This window comes from Diorhabda carinulata, chromosome 2, assembly GCF_026250575.1.
Source record: "Diorhabda carinulata isolate Delta chromosome 2, icDioCari1.1, whole genome shotgun sequence".
Lineage (NCBI taxonomy): Eukaryota > Metazoa > Arthropoda > Insecta > Coleoptera > Chrysomelidae > Diorhabda > Diorhabda carinulata.
Window position 1 is genome coordinate 4,234,313 of NC_079461.1, and position 21,964 is coordinate 4,256,276.

General features: G+C 29.7%; 4 protein-coding genes and 1 long non-coding RNA gene across 6 annotated transcripts; 3 read left to right on the top strand and 2 right to left on the bottom strand.

Annotated features, from left to right (window-relative positions):
- The first annotated feature begins 45 nt into the window (after positions 1 to 45).
- Positions 46 to 5,663, top strand: LOC130890950 (adenylyl cyclase-associated protein 1). The gene is made up of 4 exons (XM_057795412.1): positions 46 to 757; positions 2,388 to 2,659; positions 2,712 to 2,966; positions 3,029 to 5,663. The coding sequence occupies exons 1-4, from the start codon at positions 256 to 258 to the stop codon at positions 3,260 to 3,262; spliced, it is 1,263 nt and encodes a 420-aa protein (XP_057651395.1). The 5' UTR covers positions 46 to 255; the 3' UTR covers positions 3,263 to 5,663.
- Positions 5,664 to 5,747: 84 nt separating this feature from the next.
- On the bottom strand, positions 5,748 to 7,418 carry LOC130890951 (NADH dehydrogenase [ubiquinone] flavoprotein 2, mitochondrial). Of its 2 annotated transcripts, none has more exons than XM_057795413.1 (6): positions 7,260 to 7,418; positions 7,041 to 7,169; positions 6,805 to 6,992; positions 6,544 to 6,751; positions 6,411 to 6,487; positions 5,748 to 6,339 (listed from the first exon to the last, which is right to left on the bottom strand). In XM_057795413.1, exons 1-6 carry the CDS (start codon positions 7,293 to 7,295, stop codon positions 6,246 to 6,248), a joined length of 732 nt encoding a protein of 243 aa, XP_057651396.1. In that variant the 5' UTR covers positions 7,296 to 7,418; the 3' UTR covers positions 5,748 to 6,245. The 2 variants fall into 2 exon arrangements, with proteins under 2 accessions (XP_057651396.1, XP_057651397.1); XM_057795414.1 differs by having other exon boundaries at positions 7,229 to 7,374.
- Positions 7,419 to 7,467: 49 nt separating this feature from the next.
- LOC130890952 (replication protein A 70 kDa DNA-binding subunit) lies at positions 7,468 to 12,037 on the top strand. The gene is made up of 10 exons (XM_057795415.1): positions 7,468 to 7,700; positions 7,754 to 8,004; positions 8,062 to 8,316; positions 8,611 to 8,773; positions 8,827 to 9,031; positions 9,596 to 9,708; positions 9,831 to 10,137; positions 10,193 to 10,368; positions 11,560 to 11,754; positions 11,808 to 12,037. Exons 1-10 carry the CDS (start codon positions 7,656 to 7,658, stop codon positions 11,907 to 11,909), a joined length of 1,812 nt encoding a protein of 603 aa, XP_057651398.1. The 5' UTR covers positions 7,468 to 7,655; the 3' UTR covers positions 11,910 to 12,037.
- LOC130890953 (uncharacterized) lies at positions 11,965 to 12,354 on the bottom strand. The gene is made up of 2 exons (XR_009058807.1): positions 12,188 to 12,354; positions 11,965 to 12,067 (listed from the first exon to the last, which is right to left on the bottom strand). It is a non-coding gene; the product is annotated as an uncharacterized LOC130890953 (long non-coding RNA).
- Positions 12,355 to 12,639: 285 nt separating this feature from the next.
- LOC130903855 (uncharacterized) lies at positions 12,640 to 20,675 on the top strand. The gene is made up of 8 exons (XM_057816203.1): positions 12,640 to 13,012; positions 13,103 to 13,362; positions 15,202 to 15,572; positions 16,382 to 16,830; positions 17,949 to 18,124; positions 18,231 to 18,400; positions 18,466 to 18,928; positions 19,862 to 20,675. Exons 1-8 carry the CDS (start codon positions 12,758 to 12,760, stop codon positions 20,595 to 20,597), a joined length of 2,880 nt encoding a protein of 959 aa, XP_057672186.1. The 5' UTR covers positions 12,640 to 12,757; the 3' UTR covers positions 20,598 to 20,675.
- Positions 20,676 to 21,964: the final 1,289 nt, after the last annotated feature.

The following is a 21,964-nucleotide window of genomic DNA, read 5'->3' on the forward strand; positions in this document are numbered from 1 at the left end:
TATGAATGTCAAAAAATAAGTGGGACCAACATTAAAATTTCAAACAAAGCTCGTTAACCTCAAAAGTGTTAAACAATCTTGAAACGTCAACATCGATATAAAAAAGTAATTTATTAGTCATCCCACATTGAATCATTCGTCGGCAAAATTCGGAAATTTTTGTAAAAATATATAAAAATAGATCAGAGTGTTTCTAGAAGATTGGAAATTTTGTATCCAACTAACATTTGTCATTAGTAGTTATATTTGATCAAAATGAGTGTACTGGGTTTTAGTGATATTATAAATGGACCGTTAGCTCAGTATCTACAAATTTCCGCCCAAATTGGTGGAGATGTTGCAGAACATTCAAATTTGGTTAAAAATGCCTTCAATGCCCAATTCCAATTTCTACAATTAGCAAGCCAATGCGCCCAACCTTCTTCCAATGACTTGATCAACCTCTTGCAACCTACTAGTGAAAATATTCGACTGATCCAGGATTACCGAGAAAAACACCGCACTTCACAATATTTTAACCATTTATCAGCTATTAGTGAAAGTATTCCTGCATTGGGATGGGTTACAGTAAGTCCTGCTCCTTTTCCTTATGTAAAAGAAATGAATGATGCTGGTCAGTTCTACACTAATAGGGTATTGAAAGACTGGAAAGAAAAAGATAAGAAACACTTTGATTGGGTTAAAGCTTGGATTCAGACTCTTGGTGACCTTCAGGCATTTGTTAAACAATATCATACAACTGGATTAGTATGGTCAGGTAAGAAACAAATCTTTTTAAGTAGAAATTAACTGCTTGGAAATGCTATTATTGTCCAATTGAGATTAAAAAGATAAATTGAAAAAAAATTAAGTAATCATTATTTTTGGAAATCTCTTAGAGCATTGCATAATTTGCTTAATAATAATTTCTTTTACAAATAATTATATGGTACTGTTCTAAGGTTCAGAATCAACAAGGTGAATCCATATAAATTCAAACACATCTGTTGAATTTTTAATGTAAAAGATATTTACTTCTAAAATTTGTGGTTACAACTGGTATTTTCTGCATTTTAATTTAACCTATGGTTCATTTTTTGTGCACAAGGTATCTGATGAAGCTATTCTCTTGATTAAATATGAATCAGGGACAAAGGCAGCTTTTCATTGCCTTTCGTATTTTATCTTTCAAATATTTTAGTTTCAATGATCATTTTGTCATAAAAATTTTTTAAGAAATTTCCTCTGTTTTCCATTGCTGTATATAGGTTAAAAGTATATAATTTTGTAATTTCAATTTAGTAGCTCACATTATTTTGTCAGGCAAGATTGTTGGTTGTGCTCCAAAAATTTTTGTTTAAATACAATTAACTGTATATAATTGGTTGTTATAAATGTACTTTATATCACTTTTTCATAATGTCAATTGATAAGTGGACTACCTCTTCTCTTCCAAAAGTAATTGTTTACAGAATTTCTAAATAATTACTCATTAGAAATCAATTAAATTTTAAAAGCTTACGAAATGATTTTATCTAGTGTTTCCTTTATAATCAAGTTACGGTTGTTAAAGTGGGTATATTAATTAATGGTTTATTCATTTCTTTCAGTAAATATGTAAGGGTTATAGTTTCTGAACTGAGTCAAAAATTGAGAATACATTGATAAATAAATATACTATACTTTCAAAATGTTTGGGATTATTTACTACTTTGTATGTCATAGCCACTAATCTCACTTAAAAAATCCAAGTAATAATCTTGGATATCTACCAAGTAAAACTAAGTGATATTGTATTTGAATGTTTTCCAAAATCTTGTATTTAAAGCTCACATTTAATGCAATGTATTAGATAAGTAAATAAAGTTGCATTTTATACATAATACAGGGCTTTTAGTGAAGCCGCTTTTATATTTTAGGTCCCTAAATGTCCTTTTTTTATAATTTTGCATCAAAGATTGTAAGATTTTATATATATATATATATATATATATTATATATAATAAATAAAGTGACAATTATCACATTTAGCTACTTTTTTTCTAAAAAAATGTGATAGAAGCAGAATAAATTGTTGTAATGCGTATTTTAAAGTTACTATAATTTTTTTTTAATTATAATTATAATAAAATATTACAAATGATTCACACCACTTGCCCTGGTATGCCATTGTTTTATGTATTGATGTTGCTGATTAATTTTGTTTTTAATTTTCTACATAATATATTTTATGACTAATGTTTGTAAAATCTACAGATGTTGATAAATTATCTGTACATAATTAATGTGTCAGCAGTTAGGAAATAATTTTATATCTTAAATAACTATTAAATAATTCAAACATCATAAGTAATTATACAAAAATTTCCGGGAAATTCCATATTTCTATGAGTAATTTCTTTTTTCAGGCAAAGCTGCAGCTCCAAAAGGCGGAGCTCCTCCACCACCTCCTCCAAGTTGTCCTCCACCACCACCAGTACTTGATGTAGACATTATGGGAGGCGCTGGAGACGCAGATCGTTCAGCTCTCTTTGCCGAAATCAACAAAGGGCAAGATATTACCAAGGGTTTGAAAAAAGTCACCTCAGATATGCAGACCCACAAAAATCCTACTCTTAGACAAGGACCAGCGCCTTTCAAGCCTACTGCGCAGCCTACAAGTGTATCTTCCGTGAAACCTGTAAGTTAAATTTTTATTTTGTAAAAATGTATAAAAATAAAAAGAGTTTCAGATCGATAAGCCTCCAAGTTTTGTTCAAGATGGTAAAAAGTGGATGATTGAATATCAGAAAGGTAATCACAATCTTCTTGTTGAAAATGCAGAGATGAATAATGTAGTCTATCTATTCAAATGTGAAAATTCCACTGTACAAGTTAAAGGCAAAATCAATTCCATTACATTGGATTCTTGCAAGAAAACTTCAGTGGTTTTCGATACCCTCGTTTCTTCCATGGAATTCATCAATTGCCAGTCAGTTCAAATGCAGGTAAAAATATTAACTTTCATTTGATTCCATTCATGTTACACTAAATCTTGCTTGTATCTCAGGTACTTGGGAAAGTTCCTACTATATCTATCGATAAGACCGATGGTTGCCAGATTTACTTGAGTCCTGAATCATTAGATGTGGACATAATCAGTTCAAAGTCATCAGAAATGAACGTTTTAATACCAAAGGGAGATGGTGATTATACTGAAATTCCAATTCCTGAACAATTCAGAACTAAGGTCAACCCTATCACCAACACCCTTAACACTGTTATTATTGAAAACAAAGGTTAAACTTGGAATTATTGGTATTATTTCACAAGTTATATTTACATCTAACAAATTTTATGTTATTTTAATTTTCGATCAGTATTTTTTGCAGGCCGTCTCTAAGATTAATTTTTTTTTTATTTTAAGTAGACTAGTTTTGAAAGTCATTATTGATATTTTATAAGCTTTTCATCAAATTAGAGTAAAATGACATAATTGTAGTTCCTTTTTATTTTATTCCTTAATAATTAAGAAAATTCCTTCAATAGTGCAATACTTTTTTGTAACTATCCCTTTTAAATCTAGAACTGCCCCATTTTTTATAAGTTAATAATTTATGTAAATAAAATTTGTTAGTAGTAAATTATATTAGATTAAATGATATTTATAATAATAATAATATAAGCAATTTCGTACATTTATAAAAACAGATTTCTAGTGAAAATACATAATTTTCTTTGTTTGAATATATTTAGCGTATACCCAAAATACTGTTTTATAATTTGTAATAGTTTTCAATAAATTTAATCTTCAATTGAATAAATAGAGAAACATATGTTATTATATCAAGTCAGTAGTAGTTCAAATGTACCACAGGTTGTTTTAATTTTATTTCCACCATATTAGACGTTAAATATTTTTAATTTTATTTAGTAACTGAACTGGCATCTATTTTAGATTTTCTGAAAACTCTTGGCAAATATACTTTTAGATGGCATTCGAAACATAAAATAATATTGAAGTGAAAATTAGAAAAAAATAGTTTTCTTTAGTTACAGTCTTGATTAGAAATAAACTTATTAATGGTAAATGGTATTTTGGGAGTTTGATAGGTAAACTTTTTGTCATATTAACCCAGTTTTAAGCCTGAAAGGATTTTAAAACTTTAGTAATAGTAATAATATTAATGAGAATATAAATGAAGTTGGTGTTTGCGTACGTAATATTAAATTAGTCAACGGGAGTGGATACATATTTCATATCAATGAATTATAGTGTATTTTACATTTGTTTGCTTATTTTACGCTGCATATTATAACTTATCCTGCCATACATTGTGCTTTTAATAAAACATTAAAAAATAGGAGTTGTTTCACTTTTACTCACCCAGTATTATTAAGTCCAATTTTTTTAATTAAAATTCAGTAGCATCTCGAATGTCTGACTAGTTTCTTTAGAGTCTTCTATCCTGTTGAGGTTCCAAGAGTGGTTGGAGTAAGAGATTGAGGTGCAGTTCTAATCTGTTGCAGTATTTTGTACTCTTAATATGCGATTGTTTCTTGTATGTAGGGGATTTTTAAGTGTTCCTGAAAAGTTTTGATTGAAACATACCATGGAGCATGTTTATCAGACATAGAATTTGGGGTTAGTTTTTTTGGATAATATTTGTATTAAATTTGATGGTATAACCCCATAACTGTATACCATACGTCCAAATTGGCTTTAAATGATTTGTTTTCCAGTTCCAGTTTTGATTTTCTTCCTAGTAACCAGTACAAATCTTTCATTTTAAGTCAATTTGTTTTTGCTTCTTAAGGTTATGTTCATTTCACAAATATTGGGAAGTTGTTGGAAATGCTTTCATTCATTCTTGTTCTTAAGTAGGTGGTTGAAATTTGTTTTTTAATTTTGTAGATTAAACCCCTATGCCAGACCTTATCGAAGGCTTGGCTGACATCTAGGAAAACCGATGTTTGAGCGTTGGTTACTGTTCCAGTAGTAGTTATTCCTTCATTACATATCACATAATCTTCAAATTAAACTTCTATATGTTTCAGTTTTACAATCTACTTCCATATCAGTTTCAAGAGCTTCTTCAGAAGTTGTTTGTACCACAGCCTTCGAATCAGTTTAAAATTGTCATCATTTTCCTAACAATTTCCTTTCTGCAACAGATTTCTAAATTTTTATCATTCCTGGGTCTAAAGGAAGATGTATTAGCTGGTAAAGATCTATCTTTAATTTTTCTATAGCTATTCATATTGGTAGAGATTTATAATCAGAAAACAACGAGATTTTTTAGCCTTTCCTATAACTGTTTAATTTTTTCAGTACCTGCCATATTCGTAGTAAAAATATTGTTAATCGCTGTGTACTGTACTTACCATCACAATCCCTTTTATTTAAAAAAATTAGCGTTTTATTAGGAAGCACAAGAGAAAAAAAAGTCTAATATCGTCAGTATCTTTTGGTTTATAATCCCTAAGTAAAGTCCACAACTCATTTTTCTATTCATCACATAATTCATTATTTACACTTGCACTTTAACCACAAATCTTCTTAAATACAAGGTCATGACGCTTTTTAAAAAAATTATAAACTAACCATTGCTGGCTTGAAATGAACTGTGCCCTTCCAGTGGTTTAAAAAATTCTTTGGATTTTTGAACACTGTTTGTACCAGATGATTAAAAATTTTATATCAGGATATTTGACTAGTTGTCTTACTTTCTACTTCCTAGACCTTTTTGTTTATATTTCGTAATTATTTATCTCGATTTTAGGTCTCCTTTCATTTTTTTTATCAAACTAAAGACTGAATCATCATGAAATCTTGAAAATATTTCAACTTTTTTTATGATGACGTGTTTACTGGTAATTATGTTTTACTAAATTTAGAGTCTGATTTTCAAAATTTGAGTTACACAAAGTCGAAATAATTGGAGATACCAAATATTTGAGGGTTAAGGAATAGAATTTTTTTTCAATTTACTGATTTCGACTTGACAAGGTTCGACTGTAATAACTCTTCAATTCAATAAAATATTTTTCAAAAATTAGAAAGGAAAACTTATTTTGTGATATTTTTTATTTTCATTTTACAATATACTTTATTCTTTGTAAATTAACGCAATTTCCAACACCTAGGATAAAATAAAAAAATGTGCAATTTAATGTTTGGATTCTGTGAGGAAAATTGCATTCTTTATGTTAAAGGACTATTAGGGCTTTTGTATAAGTGGTACAAATATCAGTTTGAAATCAAAACTAATTTTAAATAACTAAATTTACAAATCGCTTCTCACTCCAAATCCAGGACCTGGTGGTTCACATTTCAAAGAAGTTGGTTCACCAATTGGTTCGGCAGCAAATCTACCACTTCTAAAATATTAAATAAGTTTAATTGTATTTAACATACAGAAAAGCGATAAAATTTTGATAATATATCTCACCTTGGTCCAGGGGCAGGCTTTCCTCCACTTTTCAATTCATCTAAAATTTCATTTGTACTTTGTACAGTTAAATCCTCCTGAAAAGTATAAATTTGATGATTATTTTTATTAAATATAAAATAATGGATCTCACATAATAATCATCATTAATTTGGACCATAGGTGCATTAACACATGCTCCCAAACATTCGACTTCTGATAAAGTCCACATCATATCTTTACTCGTCTCTCCAACTTCTAATTTTAGGTTTTTTTTAATGGCTTCTAAAATTTCATCTGAGCCTCTAAGCCAGCATGGGGTGGTAGTACAAATTTGAACATGATATTTTCCAGTAGGTTTCCTAAAAACTGACCAACCTAAAAAGATAATTTTATTCACAAGTACAACACATACCTCATAAACATGGTGTAGAATGTAGCAACTTCATATACTCTCATTTTGGGCAAGTTTAATATTTCAGCTACTTTGTTCATTGCTGAAATTGGTAACCAACCATATTGCCTTTGAGCTAAATCAAGTAAAGGTATCATAGCTGCTCTTTTATGACCTTCTGGATATATAGCTAAAATGGCTTCAGCTCTCTAAAATTACCCAATTTTTTATATATAAAGACAAAATTAATTTATTACCTTTTTATTTTCTGGAGTAAATTCAAATACGATATCTGGATTATTTTCGGGAGTATCTCTATGTACGAATAAGTTATCATGTTGAACTATTGAACTAGTTTGCAGGCCTCTTTTGCTAAAGGATTTACCCTACAATGTAATTTGAGGTTATGTGTAAATTACATAATTAAAAATATAATTCATTTTACAATTTCTCTAGTATATATATTGAAATCATACCACATTTGACGATATTTCCTTTATTAGTTTAAACATTTCGTTAATTTTTACTGTTATTTGTAAAATTATGTTAACTGACACAAATATATACAAAATCGTCTATGAAACGTCAATCGCATTTTTGTCATCGACTTATCAAAGGTTAGGTTACTTTAATAGGTCGATGATTTTCCTCTTTTATATATAATTCCATAATTTTTAAGGTTAGAGTAGATTTGAATCAGATTTCAAAAAAGAAGAAGATTCTATTTTTTGTATAATAAAAATGAAGATTTACTTGTCAATCTTGGCGGCAATTAAACAAAGTTTCCTCAATTTATATTTGTCTTTGTAGTTAGTATAGTTTTAATAAAAAGGCATTTATAATAATATTAACGCATTTGATTAACTTCCAAGATGCCCTCACCTGCCCAATATAACATGTCGGAAGGGTGTCTCAAGGTTAGTATATTTTTATATGAAATAATGCGTTGTACATACTTATCAACTTTTAGACCATCATGTCAGGAGGCGAATACCCTAAACCGATTATGCAAATTCTGGGTAGTAAAAGGATCAACGCTGGATCAGGCGATAAAGAAAGAATACGAATTTTATTATCAGATGGAAAATACACCATTTCTTTTGCAATGTTAACAGCCCAAATGAATGAAAAAATTGGTCCTAACGGCGTTGAAAATTTCAGTGTGGTACAAATTGATAAATACATAACTAGCGTTGTCAGCAATGCAGGAAAAGGAGATGCGTAAGTTTGAGTATTTTATAAAATGTGTGCACAATTCCAGATACTTTAATATTTTAGTCGTGTGTTATTAATTCTTGAAATGACTGTTATCGAACCTGGATCTACAGTTGGACAAAAAATTGGCTCTCCTATTCCTTTCTCTGATGCTGATACAAAAGGGACTGCAACAACAAATGGAACATCTTCGACCTCAACTTCTTTTAAACCAACTAATATAAAAAATGGATCTGCAATGGAAACCACCACAAGTGATACAAATTTATCTTCCTCTATGATACATCCTATATCCTGTCTTACACCATACCAAAATAAGTAAGTTTGTTGAAAATTTGTATTTACTGTAATGGCTCATAATGTTGCAAGTTTGCATTTACTGTAAGCACTTATAATGAAATATTTGCAGCTTGTTGGAAGTTTGTATTTGCTGTAAGGCCTTTTAATGAAATATTTTCAGGCTGTTGAAAGTTTGCATTTACTGTAAGGGCTTATAACAAAATATTTGCAGGTTGTTGAAACTTTGCATTTACTGTAAGGGCTTACAATGAAACATTAATAGGTTGTTAAAAGTTTTGATTTATATTAGGGCTAATAATGAAATATTTGCAGGTGGGTTATAAAAGCAAGGGTTACAAATAAATCTGCTATTAGAACTTGGTCCAATTCTAGAGGGGAAGGAAAACTGTTCAGTTTTGATCTAATAGATGAAACTGGAGAGATACGTGTCACTGCATTTAGAGACTTAGTGGATAAGTTTTATGATTATTTACAGGTGATAAATTAGTAAATTTTATAAAACAACATTCATTTATGTCTCTATTTCAGGTCGATAAAGTTTACTATATCACTAAATGCCAACTGAAACCAGCTAATAAACAATTCAGTACATTGAAAAATGAGTATGAAATGACTTTAACTGCCGATAGTTCCATACAAGAGTGTTTTGATAGTAATGATGCAATTCCTACAACACAATATGAATTTGTTTCTATTGACAAAATATCAGAAAAGGAAACAAATACTTTAGTGGGTAAGAATATTCTAAATTTAAATCATTATTTTTTCCTCAATTTTTTGTTTCTGATTTCTATAATGTTGTACAACTTGATTTGTTACAAATCAAATTATTTCAACAGATTTTTCTTCCTATTTAACAATACAATAATGAGAAGTTTAAAAGGATAAATACTTTTTACGATAGATTTATTTCTTTGGGGATATTTAAAACCAAATAATTATGGACATAGATAGCCATCAATTGTATCAAATTGAGTAGAAAATAATAGACTTTATTGTTTTTAGAATTTATTTTTCATTATTTATTTTCTCTTCAATCTAATATGGCAGAAAGACTTAGCTTTTTCAAATTAAATTTGTGGCAAGTTAATTGTAGTTTAACGTGACTCTAGTTAAATATTATATAGGTAGATTGGAATTTAGTTGGTTAAATATTTTTCACCAATATTCTTATGGTCTGTAATATATTTGCTGTGGTTATAAGTAGACTTCATAAAGGCAACTATAGATCTAGCGTTTTAAATCAATGAAACCTCCTGTCTATGTTCCGCATAATGTTATCCAACACTTTTTTCAGATGTTATTGGTGTAGTAAAAAATGTGGGAGAATTACAAACTTTTCAAGCCAGATCTACTGGTAAAGAGTTGAAAAAGAAAGAGGTGGTCCTGGTTGATCAATCTCAAACTGCGGTGAGTTTATTTATTCGTGTTCTTTTAGAGAATTAAGACATTGTAATGTATGAACGTTTTCTTATATAGTTAATATTGACTTTTCATCTTATCTAATTTTCTATATATTTAATAATTTTCAGATCAATTTTACACTATGGGGTACAGATGCAGAAAACTTTGATGGAACAAACAACCCAGTTGTAGTTATAAAAGGAGCTAGAGTTAGTGAGTTTGGAGGTGGAAAGAATCTGAGTATGCTTTCAAGTAGTACACTAAAAATAAATCCTGAAATGAAGGAATGTTATAGAATGAGAGGTTGGTATGATAGTGAAGGAGAAAACGTCCAAATTAAAAATTTAAGCGCTAGATCTGGATCTGGCAATTTATCCACCAATTGGATGACATTTAAGGAAGTTAAAGATCAGAAATTGGGTAGTTCAGATAAGGGTGTGTTTACTATAAATAAATAAATGTTCTAAATTATTTTGACGTAATTTTTTAGGTGATTATTATCAAGCTAAAGCTACCATTCTACTTGTAAAAGCTGAAAATATTATCTACAAAGCTTGTCCAACGGCAGAATGCAACAAAAAAATTATTGATTTGGAAAATAGTATGTACAGGTGTGAGAAATGTAACAGAGAATTCCCAAATTTCAAATATCGACTTCTGGCGAGTGTAAGTATGAACAGATAAAAGATTCTACCATTTAGTTTAACATTGTAATCTTTATCTCCACAAACGTTTGATAATACTCAATAAAAAAATTTCTAAAGATGTGGGAAATTAAAAGAGCTCATTGGATGACAGGAAACATGTTGGGGACAATATCTAACCTTCTTGAAGCCTGCAGATATTGGAATTTATTACAACTCTGAAATTAGAATACAAGCTGTTGAAACTAGTTCTAGAAATTCCAAACTGAATAATAATCCAACTCTACATACTACTTTGCATTTGTAAGGTACCATGGGTTGGAGGTTTATTGGTTGTACTACTAGAATTTTACACTGATTTTGTGCATGTCTATTCTCGAGGGTTATCAAATTTTAATTTGTCACTCGAGGCGCTGGTTTATTTGGTGCCTTTGATGCATAATCATAAGGGTTGAAATGTTTTATAAATATATTTTGAAATGGTATAGTTATTCCTGAAATTCGCTATTAACGACTGCTTTAAAAGTGTTAAAATTACTTTTAACGTTTTGAATAAGTTCTAATTTATGATATTTTTTGTGCTGTTGCGTTTTCGGACCGATTATGGTCGGAAATCATCCGGTCGTTTTAAACGTGCAAGATTTTTATTCCCAAACCGACAATCATGTCTTAGATCGCAGAGACTCTAATGACATAGAGTAGTGTTTAGATAGCAGTCAAGCCAAACCCAATTGTGTTGATTTCCTCCAACAATCAATATTTTGTACATTGTCAGGTATCTTCATTACTGATTCATAGTTAGTGTAAGTGATAGGAATCAACTCAAAATGTGCTAGTACCTCATGTAGTTTCTTCCCTCTGTTCATTTCGTGCATTCTGGTCTTCCTCTGTTTCTATTTTGTGCATTGCCTTTTTGGCCCTATTTTTGCCATTTGTATTTCTTTCAGATTTATTCTTTTTTGTCCATTTTCATCTTTTGTTTCTCCTTTATTTTTGTGTACCATTCACCACCTTTCCATAACTGGGTCAATCAAGGCAACTTATGATTCAAGAATCTAACTTCAAAAGCCGAATCAGAAGTTGACCAATCTAATTACTGGAAGTAATAAGACATCTGGGATTTTGCGACTTCAATGCCAAATTAGAGTGATCAGGGCAACTCTCAGCTACAATATGTACACTATATTAAAAATTGAAAGTATTGAATTTTCAGATGAATGTTGGTGATCACACTGGTAATCAATGGGTTAGCATGTTTAGTTCAGAAGTTGAAAAAATCCTAGGCATGACAGCAGAGGAAGTTGGACAAGCATTGGAACATAACAAAGAAGAAGTTGCCAATATTGTTGATAGAGCTCATTTCAAAGAATACTTATTGAAATGTAGGGCCAAAATTGAGACTTATAATGTATGTAGTATCAAACTGTAACATTATTTCCATAATATAAGTTTTTATTTTAGGATGAAGCTCGTTTGAAAACAGTATGCATAAAAGTGGATCCTGTCAATTATGAAGAATACAATTCTTTCCTTATTGAAAAAATTCAACAATTAATCGCTTAATTATTGAACTTGCACTTATATTTACTTTCGTGAAAGTTTTTTTGAAAAATACTACTTATGTATGTTTTTTTGTTCTTTTTTTATTTTGTCATATTACAATAAAGATACAAAAATATTAATATACTTAATCCTATTTTTATTTCGAATCACCTCCAAATCTGTAACAAATGAGATTAAATTTAAGAATAAATACATACGAAAAATGCATTTGAAATTAGTCATTAATATCGAAAAAATTACGACTGAGTTCTTATCAGTGAAGATCGTGATAACTATACCTTCAAAGTGGTTCCAAATATGCTTTTTTTCTTGCATATGCACCTAAGCATGCTAAAATGATTATGACACTTATAAATAATCCTAATAATAAAGCTACGGTATCTCCAAAATCAAACATTTTAAAACAGTTACATTAATAAAATTTGTATTAATTTATTATAGAATGTCAACTGTCAAACTGATTAATTTAATTTAAAAGGGGTACATTCCACTCACAATTACACTGTCTGACGCGCGTTTCGCTGTAATAGTGGGTGTTGAAGTAGAAGCAGTCATAGATCAATGGTGACAGTGCTAGCAATAATAAAATTGTTTCTCGTATACCAAGCATGTTTGGGAAAATACATCCTTCGCTCGTGAATTGCATTAGAAATGTATTTTAGTGAAACGGTAATTCCATCTGTCGTGGTATGGGCATTGTGGGTGTTAGATGGAACGTACCCTTTATTGCAGATGTCATCTGTCAATAACACTATTTAAGACAGCTGATAAGTTTACAATATTTTGGAAAGTTAAAAAGGGGTTAAGACATTCCAAATACATTTTTTAGAAAGAAGTATGATAAAGATATGGGTTCAAAGTTTGGAGATTTGTTAAAGGCACTTACAAAAGAACAAAGTAGTAAAAGTATATTGAAAATTTTATCCAGCATAAGGAAAGGAGTAGAGTGGCCTAAAAATAAATCTAATATTGATAAAATTCGTGAAATGGGGTCTTTGAAATATTTTATTATCAATTTAAATTCGCGACATAAGCACATAGTTGATGTGAGCCTTAGTATTTTAGGAAATGCTTGTATGGATTACAACTGTGCGAGAGATTTAGTAAGACATTTCGTGTATCAAATAATATTATTTATTACTTCCAAAAGTTGTTATTTTTTTCCGTACTTTAATTGTTTTTTTAAATTTTAGGTGGGATTGTACAATATTATACATATTTTAAGTAAAATTTTGCAACGTTATACAATAGAAGATAGCATTAATGGAAGAATATTTAGAATAATTGGTAACCTTTGTCAACATTCTGACGATTTGGTGAAAATTATTTTGGATAAAGAACCACAAATTCTCACACAACTTTTGGATACATTAAAAAGCACTATCCAAGATATTTCAGAAACCCATATAAATTACTCAGAAGCAACTATTATTATGGGTTTAAGAGCATTAAGGTAAATGTTTTTTCAATATTTAATAGGTTTTTATAAATGTATATATATCTTAAAACTTTTTACTTCATAGATTTTTTTTATATGCTTTTGTTGATAAATCGTCTTCATTTTCAGTCTCATTTTATAGAAAATTAAGGTAAATAACCAACTATTGACACTTTTAGATAATAACATTATTAATAATCTTATATATTATAGAAAGTATTTTATTTGATTTCATTTATTGGTATAATATTTCATAGTTATTAGTACAAAAAGTCTATTATTGACATCAAATTTTTATGGGAAACTATTTATTGACATCCCATATATGGAAAGCTGCTTTTCTGCAAATTAAAAATATAAAGCATGATTTAAACTTGGTTTATGCAGTAAGTTGAGGATAATTATGAATTACTAGTAAACCAAAAGAATTGACCTGTATGTGGATAGCTTCTGAGACTGTCTAAAGGACATTGTTGACTTTTTCTTATTTGTTTGATATCAGTTTTAAATATTTTCATAGCCAATGAACAAGAATGTTGTAAACAAAACAATACCATCAATACATACTTACCTGGCATATTGTATGCTTATAATTTTAATTTGCTGTTAATTTTCTGCATGAACTACTAGTACCATTTCAGTGTATTTCAACTAGCAATTTGTTAGTTTAATGTTCAATTTTTAATTTTAGCTCCATAGAACAGTATTCACTATATAAGCAACAATAATTATTAACAGTTAATTGAAAGTAACAATTTATTTATATTGAGTATTTCAATAAATTAATTACAATAAATTGAAAATCCCAAACTTGACTCAAACAAAAATTTATTTTTTGCTAATAGCTATGTAAAAGTTGTAAACTAATTATAGGAGCTGGAAAATTCCTAATATCGATTTTTTATTGATAAAATATATATATTTCTCATCAAATATTAAAATATAGTTTTTTTTGAACTAAATAGAAGAATCTGAAACTTGTCTTATGTCATTTGCGTCCCAAAGAATATAATCTACACAATCATTCTTGCTATAGGCAGTTTTGCAGAAAGTCTGCCCATTCTCAAGTCTACCTATATCCTTCAAATTGCTGCCACTTCTCATCTGAGATCCTAGACTCTTCAAATTGAGTAAAAAGTATAATAAAGAGTCTGAGACCTCAGATATAGAGTGGCAGCAATTTGAAGGATGTAGATTTATTTGAGAATAGGAAGACTTTCTGCAAAACTGCCCATAGTGAGAATGTTTGTGTAGATTATATTCTTACATTGTTTTTTTTTGTTTTCTCAAAATTATATTTGTCCTGTACCTTTTCTTGTCACTATTTCATGCTTTTTTCTACTTCTAACTTTTTTTCCAGTTCCTGTTTAGTTAGTGAGCAATTTTTCCGCTGCTAATTGATCTGTTTATCCTTTTCATTTTGAACTACATTTTCTTATTTTTCAGTCTGTTGCTGATTTATAACTTTCTCATTATATTTTGGTAAATATACGTTGTAGGTTTTAGATTGAATTTTTAGAGACTATCACAAAGTGAAATTTTAGACACATGCACAATGTTTTTATGGTGGACTCAGAACTACTGAAGTTGTCATAAATTATAAGGAGGCTGTGGATGCCACAAAATCGTATTTATTATCTGACGTTTACTTGTTTTTGCTTGAGAAAGGGAAGGATGACAATAACTGGTTAAGGGTCGATGATTGGTTGGTTACCTTAGTTTCAAAAAATTTATATTTTGATAAATTTTGAATATGTCGAAATTTCCATTTTTACCTGTTTACTGAAACTAATTTTCTATAAAGAGACCTAAAAAATGGAGAGATTTATTAACGAAAAATTAATTGTATATTAGGTATATGATCTCCCGTCAAAGTTTAAAGAAATATCAAATAGTACAAACTGTGGGTAGCCTATTTTTTAAAATCAGCCAGGAATGGCAAAAAAATAAGAATCAAGAAAATACTTTAGATGCCGTTATAAACTTATTATATAAGATATCCAAATATAAAGAATACGATACAATAATAATATTAAAAAATTTGGATTGCGGAAATGCATTGGAGGAACTGCCAAAAGTGCTACTACATAATCCCAGCAAGATCATGAGTATTATTGTTAATTTTATCGGGATTAGTAAATTTAAATCAGATCTACCAGTACCAGAAATTTGTACTAAATTTGTGGATGAAGTTGTTAGAAAACATATTGACGCAGATACTACAGGTAAGATATTGCATTTTATAATTCTTGGAGAGTACTTACCTGCATAACTAAAAATAACTATCCCTTACTCAATTAATAAACAGTATATTTAATTAAACAAGTTACTATTTAATATGTTGAGCACTAACAGTTGGCAGGCGTTAGAGATTAATGGTAAAAGTCAAAATAGTGGATTTTTAGAAATTTACAATTGAAATTTTTTGGTTTTTAATATGCTGGTATTTGAACTTAACAGGAAGTATGCATTTTAAACTTTTTTGTTCATTTGTAGATTTATACCATTTTGCACTAGGCTTTATTTAAAAAAGAAGTTAATACATTTTTAATTTAAGTGAAAAATAGTCCAAATAATTAACCAAAAAGGAAAAAAATATATGACTACTTGACTATATATATTTTCTTTCATTCATTTTCTTATTTGTCACTTTCATTGATATCTGGGAAGGTATTTGGTATATCTTCTTTGGTTATTAAGCTGTGAGTTGTGAAATGTGTTACAGAAGATAAGAATTCCAACAAGTTCTTTTCTTCAACATTGATGAGATTGGGGACATTGTTTTATAATAATATCTTTATATTTTTTGGTCATAATTTACCTTTTTATAAGAAGCTAACCGTTTTAAATGGGTCATCTTCATCCAAAATGGTTTTATACTCAAGAGTATCTGGATCTTAAGACACCTTTGACCAATTTATCTCCTTAGTTTAATTTCTTAATTTTCTTAATGTTTAATAATATAAATTGCTTTACATACGAAAATCAATTTTCTATCTACTAAAATAAGTCTTTATCAATTGTTTTCTTGTAGAATTCAGCAAAGAATCCCTGGAGCATATTTACTACCTCTGTACTCTTCTTGACCATCCGGCGAATCGAAACGGTTATAATTGTGCCAAGACTATTCCACTTTTGATCCAAGTACTAGAAAAGTTGAAAGCCCCTACAGATGATCATATAAAATGCTCCATTTTGCTTATCAGCACTCTTAATAAATGTCAATACGAAGAAAGTTTATTACAAGATCAATTGAAATGTAATATTTTAGATGTCATTATTAAAAAAATGCGATGGATTATTAATGACACAGATATTTATTCCAAACATAGATTCAGGAAAGGTTTTAAGAGAAAATCTTCTACATTAATAAGAAAATTGCAGTTTGAAGATGCAGATGTACAGCTACTGGAAGATCTCGAAAGGAAGAGAGCATGTACTTGTTTAGAATGTGTCGATGAAAATTGTACCATCTATTATTCTGTAAGTACTTACTTTTTAAATGATTTACATGTACATTATTGTGTTATTAGTATATACATACATAAGGTGTAATAAATTTTAAACGAATCATTCTTTTTATAGAAATTGTTTGGAATAAAAAACTTCTGCTGTACGAATAGAAACTAACACAGATGCATTATAGATATTTCTTTGTAATGTTTTTACATCTCATATATGACCCGCCCTCTACCCCTGTCGCTTTACTTAAAAACCAAAACAATAATAGAAATTTAATTATAGAAGAAGTTTTATTTTTTTTAATCTTAGTACGTGTGATAATTAATTAATATTGACATAAAGCGGTGATGCTGCTAATACAGGACCAAGATCAACCACCCTTATTCAACTAGGTGCGCGGGATCAGGGGCGTCCGTCTCGCATGCTTCAGGCCGGCCCTGCAAAATTTATTGTCTTTACAGCACTGGTTAGATTTCAAGAGATCTAAAGAGACATGGACAAGTTGCCTACATAGTAGTATGCCTAGATATAATTACCAAATTATTTCACACCAGAAGGCTACATCTTCAGTTTACTTAATAACATAGAAATTGAGGAGGATTTTGTCGTTTTGATGGCAATCAACTTAACACACACTTAGTGCAACATTGTTGGAATAGTTAGCTCCGTGAAAGTGTTACAATTATGATTCTTCTCCATACATAACAGATCACGTGATACAATGTGCATTGAAGAAGAATTTTTATTAGTGCAAGAGTGGAGACAAATTACCTTTAGGTAATGTAACTCTAGTCTGAACTATTGGACATTTTTGATGTTATATGGATCATTAAAGCCTTACATCTCAATTCAGAATATTCGAAGAGTTATATCAGATCAGATGCACTTATAAACCTGTTTTTCAGAATGCCTAAAAGATGTGAAGCAGTGATTAGAGCAAATTTTATATTTTTTTATTAGTATGCTTTACAAATTTGAAACACCTAAAAAAATATTGAAGCTATTCGAAAATCACCATTCTAGTCAATTGTTGATGAAAATTAATTGGTGGTTTTTTACTTTTTATAATTGTTAATTTTGGAATGGGGTGAAATACTATATCATGAATTAGATGAGTTAAAAATTTAATTTATTTTTAGTATTCCGGTTTATCTCCAAGTATTATTGCAGAAAACAGACACCGACAACTTTCTCCAGTGTCAAGCGATGATGAATATAGTTTTATGTCAAGTTTTAAATTTGACAGGAGTCCTAGTCCTTGTTCAAGTACGAACAGTGATTACGCAGCATTAACTTGGACATCTCCTTGTTCTAGGTACTTAGTACTCTTTATATAATTTACTAATTGTTATTATCATACAGCATATTTATAGTCTTATTAATTTTGTTTGTTTAAATATTTAAATAAGTATTTTTCTCAGTCCTAGATCCTCAAAAAATGATGCTTCTTCTTATTCAGACTCTGATGACTATTCCCCGGTTTGCAGTGAAGCAGATAGCACAGAATTTCCAGTATCGGATTATTTAGAGGGAGAATTAGATGAAGATTCACAATCAGATTTATCAGAAATTAAAGAACAAATCCCTGCTGGTGAGTAAATATGTTGTTTCTTTGAGACTGAGACATTTGATTTTTATTTTTTTTTTTTTTTTTAGAAAAAACTCTAGAACATAACAGCACCACCAATTTAAAAATGCGCCTGATATCCGAAATAACAAAATTAATAAAATCGTACGTGAAGATTGAACCACCAGTTCCACAACTAGCTTCCGAGGAATTATTAATAGCTCTTATTAACTGTTCGGAATCTTTCAATAACAAACAATCTACTTATATCACTACAATAAACGTTGCTTGTGATATTCTTCGTTCACCTTTATATTTACTACCTTTGATGAAAACTACTTTTATAGAAAAGATTTATAAATTGACGGAACTAGCACATACTTCGCGTTGCATTATCTGCGTAGATCATTCTTGTATAGGGAAAATGATATTGAAAAGAATAACGTATTTAGCGGAATGTGCAGCAGGAAAAGGAGATATTGCTCACGAATTACTGAGAGCTAATAATGATGTTAAAGTTCAACTGGTCCTAGTTATTCCTTATATTATAGAGTGAGTAATGAATATTTAATTAATTTTCATCATTTTTTCATTGACATCCAAAGAAATTTACAGGTCCACCCATTTTATTGATCAGCACTTTTAATACAAAAACGTGTCGCTAAATTCGTTATAAAGGTGTTGTTTTAGATTAGTGGAAGTTGAAATCGTGGAAAATAAAAAAATCCAAGTCAAAATAGTTCTAAATTTGAATTTAAGCCTGAAACAATAGCAGGAAGAGGGAAAGGTATCATTTGCAAATTTTTCGAAAAGAACACAGATCCAAATAAAACAGGGCAGGGCTGTAAAGGTTGCAGTAAGGACTGGAAGGACAAAAATTATGGAAAAAATCTATTTAATCTTCAACGTTGATGGGATACAGGGTATCGAATCATTTTATTATAAACATGTGTTAAACATAAGGAAAAATAGCACACTAATGTTTAAAATGTGCACCCCCAGAAAAAATGCAAGCCTCCACTCGACGGCTAAGGGATTTCAGGATACCAGGATTGTTACGAATAAAATTACAGCCTTGTTTGATACCATTTTGAAGATATCTCAAGTTTAATATCGGGCTTGTGTAAATGAGCGATTTTAGCTATCCCCCGCACAAAAATGTGGAGTGTGTGTGTGTGTGGAGATCCTGGCACAAAAAACGATTTATATACCACTTTTCATATTAATCAAAGTTTAATAATAACGCTTATTTTAGAATAACTGTCGTATATACTTTGTATCAGTGTTTAATTTATACCTATGTCGTCACGCAATATGGCCACCTCACTGAAATGTTTAAACTACCTACAAAATTTTTGAATTTTCAATAATTTTTTTACCTATAAATATTGATCAAGGAATTGAAAAAGAAATTATATCTTATTTTTTTCCCAAACCATGCAAGTACCCTATTATTTTAATTCTGATTCTTATATTATTTTTTAGCGACAAGAAAATCTTATCGAAGCTTCTGATAAATTGTGGAGGTCTAAACATCCTGATGAAGTTGCTAACAGAAGATTCCATCTATAAACAGCGTACGATTAAAGTAATTTGTTCGTTGGCTTCTCGGAAACTCAACATAGCTAATCCCAGAAAACTAGCTATGGACATATGTGACAATATAAGTGTGAGTGTTAAAACGCCGGACGATCCGGCGAACATTGTGACGTTTAAATTAGACGACGGGAGTTGTATTGAAGCCGACAGAGACGTTTTAATTGAAAAATCGGATTATTTTAACAGTTTACTTAACGGACATTTCAAAGAAAAAAACGAAGAAATTATTTATTTACATAACGTGGAATTCAAAACGCTAAATTGTTTATTGAATTTAATCAAATCGAATTCGAGTTTGGATCAAGTTGATGTAGATACGTTGTTGGATGTCATAGTTTTAAGTGATCGGTACTTGATGAACGACATCTGTTGTTTTGTAAGGAACTACGTGGAAAAACACACGTTTTCCTTCAAAACCGTACCTACAATTTACAAATGGTCACTAGAATCTGGTTTAAATTTACTTCGGATCGAATGTATTGCATTCGCGTTGGTAACTAAGCTCATGGATAGCAGTAGGTTTTCAATGTTTGATGGCTTATTTGAACTCGGATATTCCAATGAATTAGTAGAGGATATAAAGGCGCTTTTAGTTAGATATTTAGGGACGTTTTCGAGATGAGCATGAATGTGATATTATTTATATATATGACTGACTGTATTTTTATAAGGACTAGTAATATATGACGTATTAAGTTCACTATGATTTATTACATCCATTAATGTATCCTCGGGCTAACTAATGGTGGTTGACCATATTCTTTGTATTAAAACTACTTTGTTAAAAACTATTATGCAGGAAAATAATCAATTAAACTTTGTTTCAATAATCCGACGAACATCAAATGATATGAGAGCCTCATATCTGTTTACAAATCACCTTAAATACCAAATTCCCATTGTAACAAAGCGTTAAGAGTCACATCAATAGAAAAATCAAAGTAAGTAATTTGATACGTTAAGGTGTTCCAAGTGTCCTTTAAACAAATGGAATCGCTTAACTATGACGTTGGTTCCCATTAGAAGCGGTCAGTGTACAATTAATCTTAACGAATACAATAATAAATTGAATTTAGGTACGTGAATTTGTGATTTTTCACAATCACTTTAATATAAGACAAAAATTAGGTAATCCGAGACTATACGCCAATATAAAATAAAAGTAATTTGATACGTTAATGGAACTTCAAGTGTCTAAGGAACACTTTGAATCGCTTAACTATGACGTTGGTTCCCATTAGAAGCGATCGGTTTACAATAAATCTAAACTAATATAATAATAAATTGAATTTCGGTAGGTAAATTTAATATAAGACAAAATTCAAGTAATCTGAGACGTTATGTTAATGGAGGGTTAAATAATGGACATGTTGTATCTCTGTCTGGGTTAAATTCGTGCAATATTGCCTAATTTTAAATAGGAAATTATTATGACAGAACAACATCCACATTACTTCCTCATTCGATTTTTTATTGGCCCAGAAATGAAATAAAACAATTTTTATTAAATATATGGTTTATTTACGTTTATCTATTGTATATACAAAAAACTTAGATACGTAAGCTAAAGGTGAAAACTATTAAAAAAAGGTTTTGATAAAAGTACACGAGAAAAATTACTTCGGTTATACAAAAACGAAAACAAAAAAAATCGCGAAATTATCAATTGTATTAAATATAATAAAATTATACCATATGGATGACAATTAAAAGGATGTTAGAGTTGGGATTAAAATTATATGTAAATATACCATTGATCAATAAGTCCCTGATATTGAGGAGAGAGGTCACCACAAATCACTTTTTTATATTTTCCCAAAGAAGTACCATCTCTTAAAGGACACCAGTCTAATTTTGAGCTTATTCTCTCCAACAATTTTAAGTAATTATTGAGTTAATTAAGGAGGAAATCACAAACAAACGGACCACTGTCTCAAGTCTATATAAACAATATGTCAAATTTAATGAATTTGTTCACACAATAATATC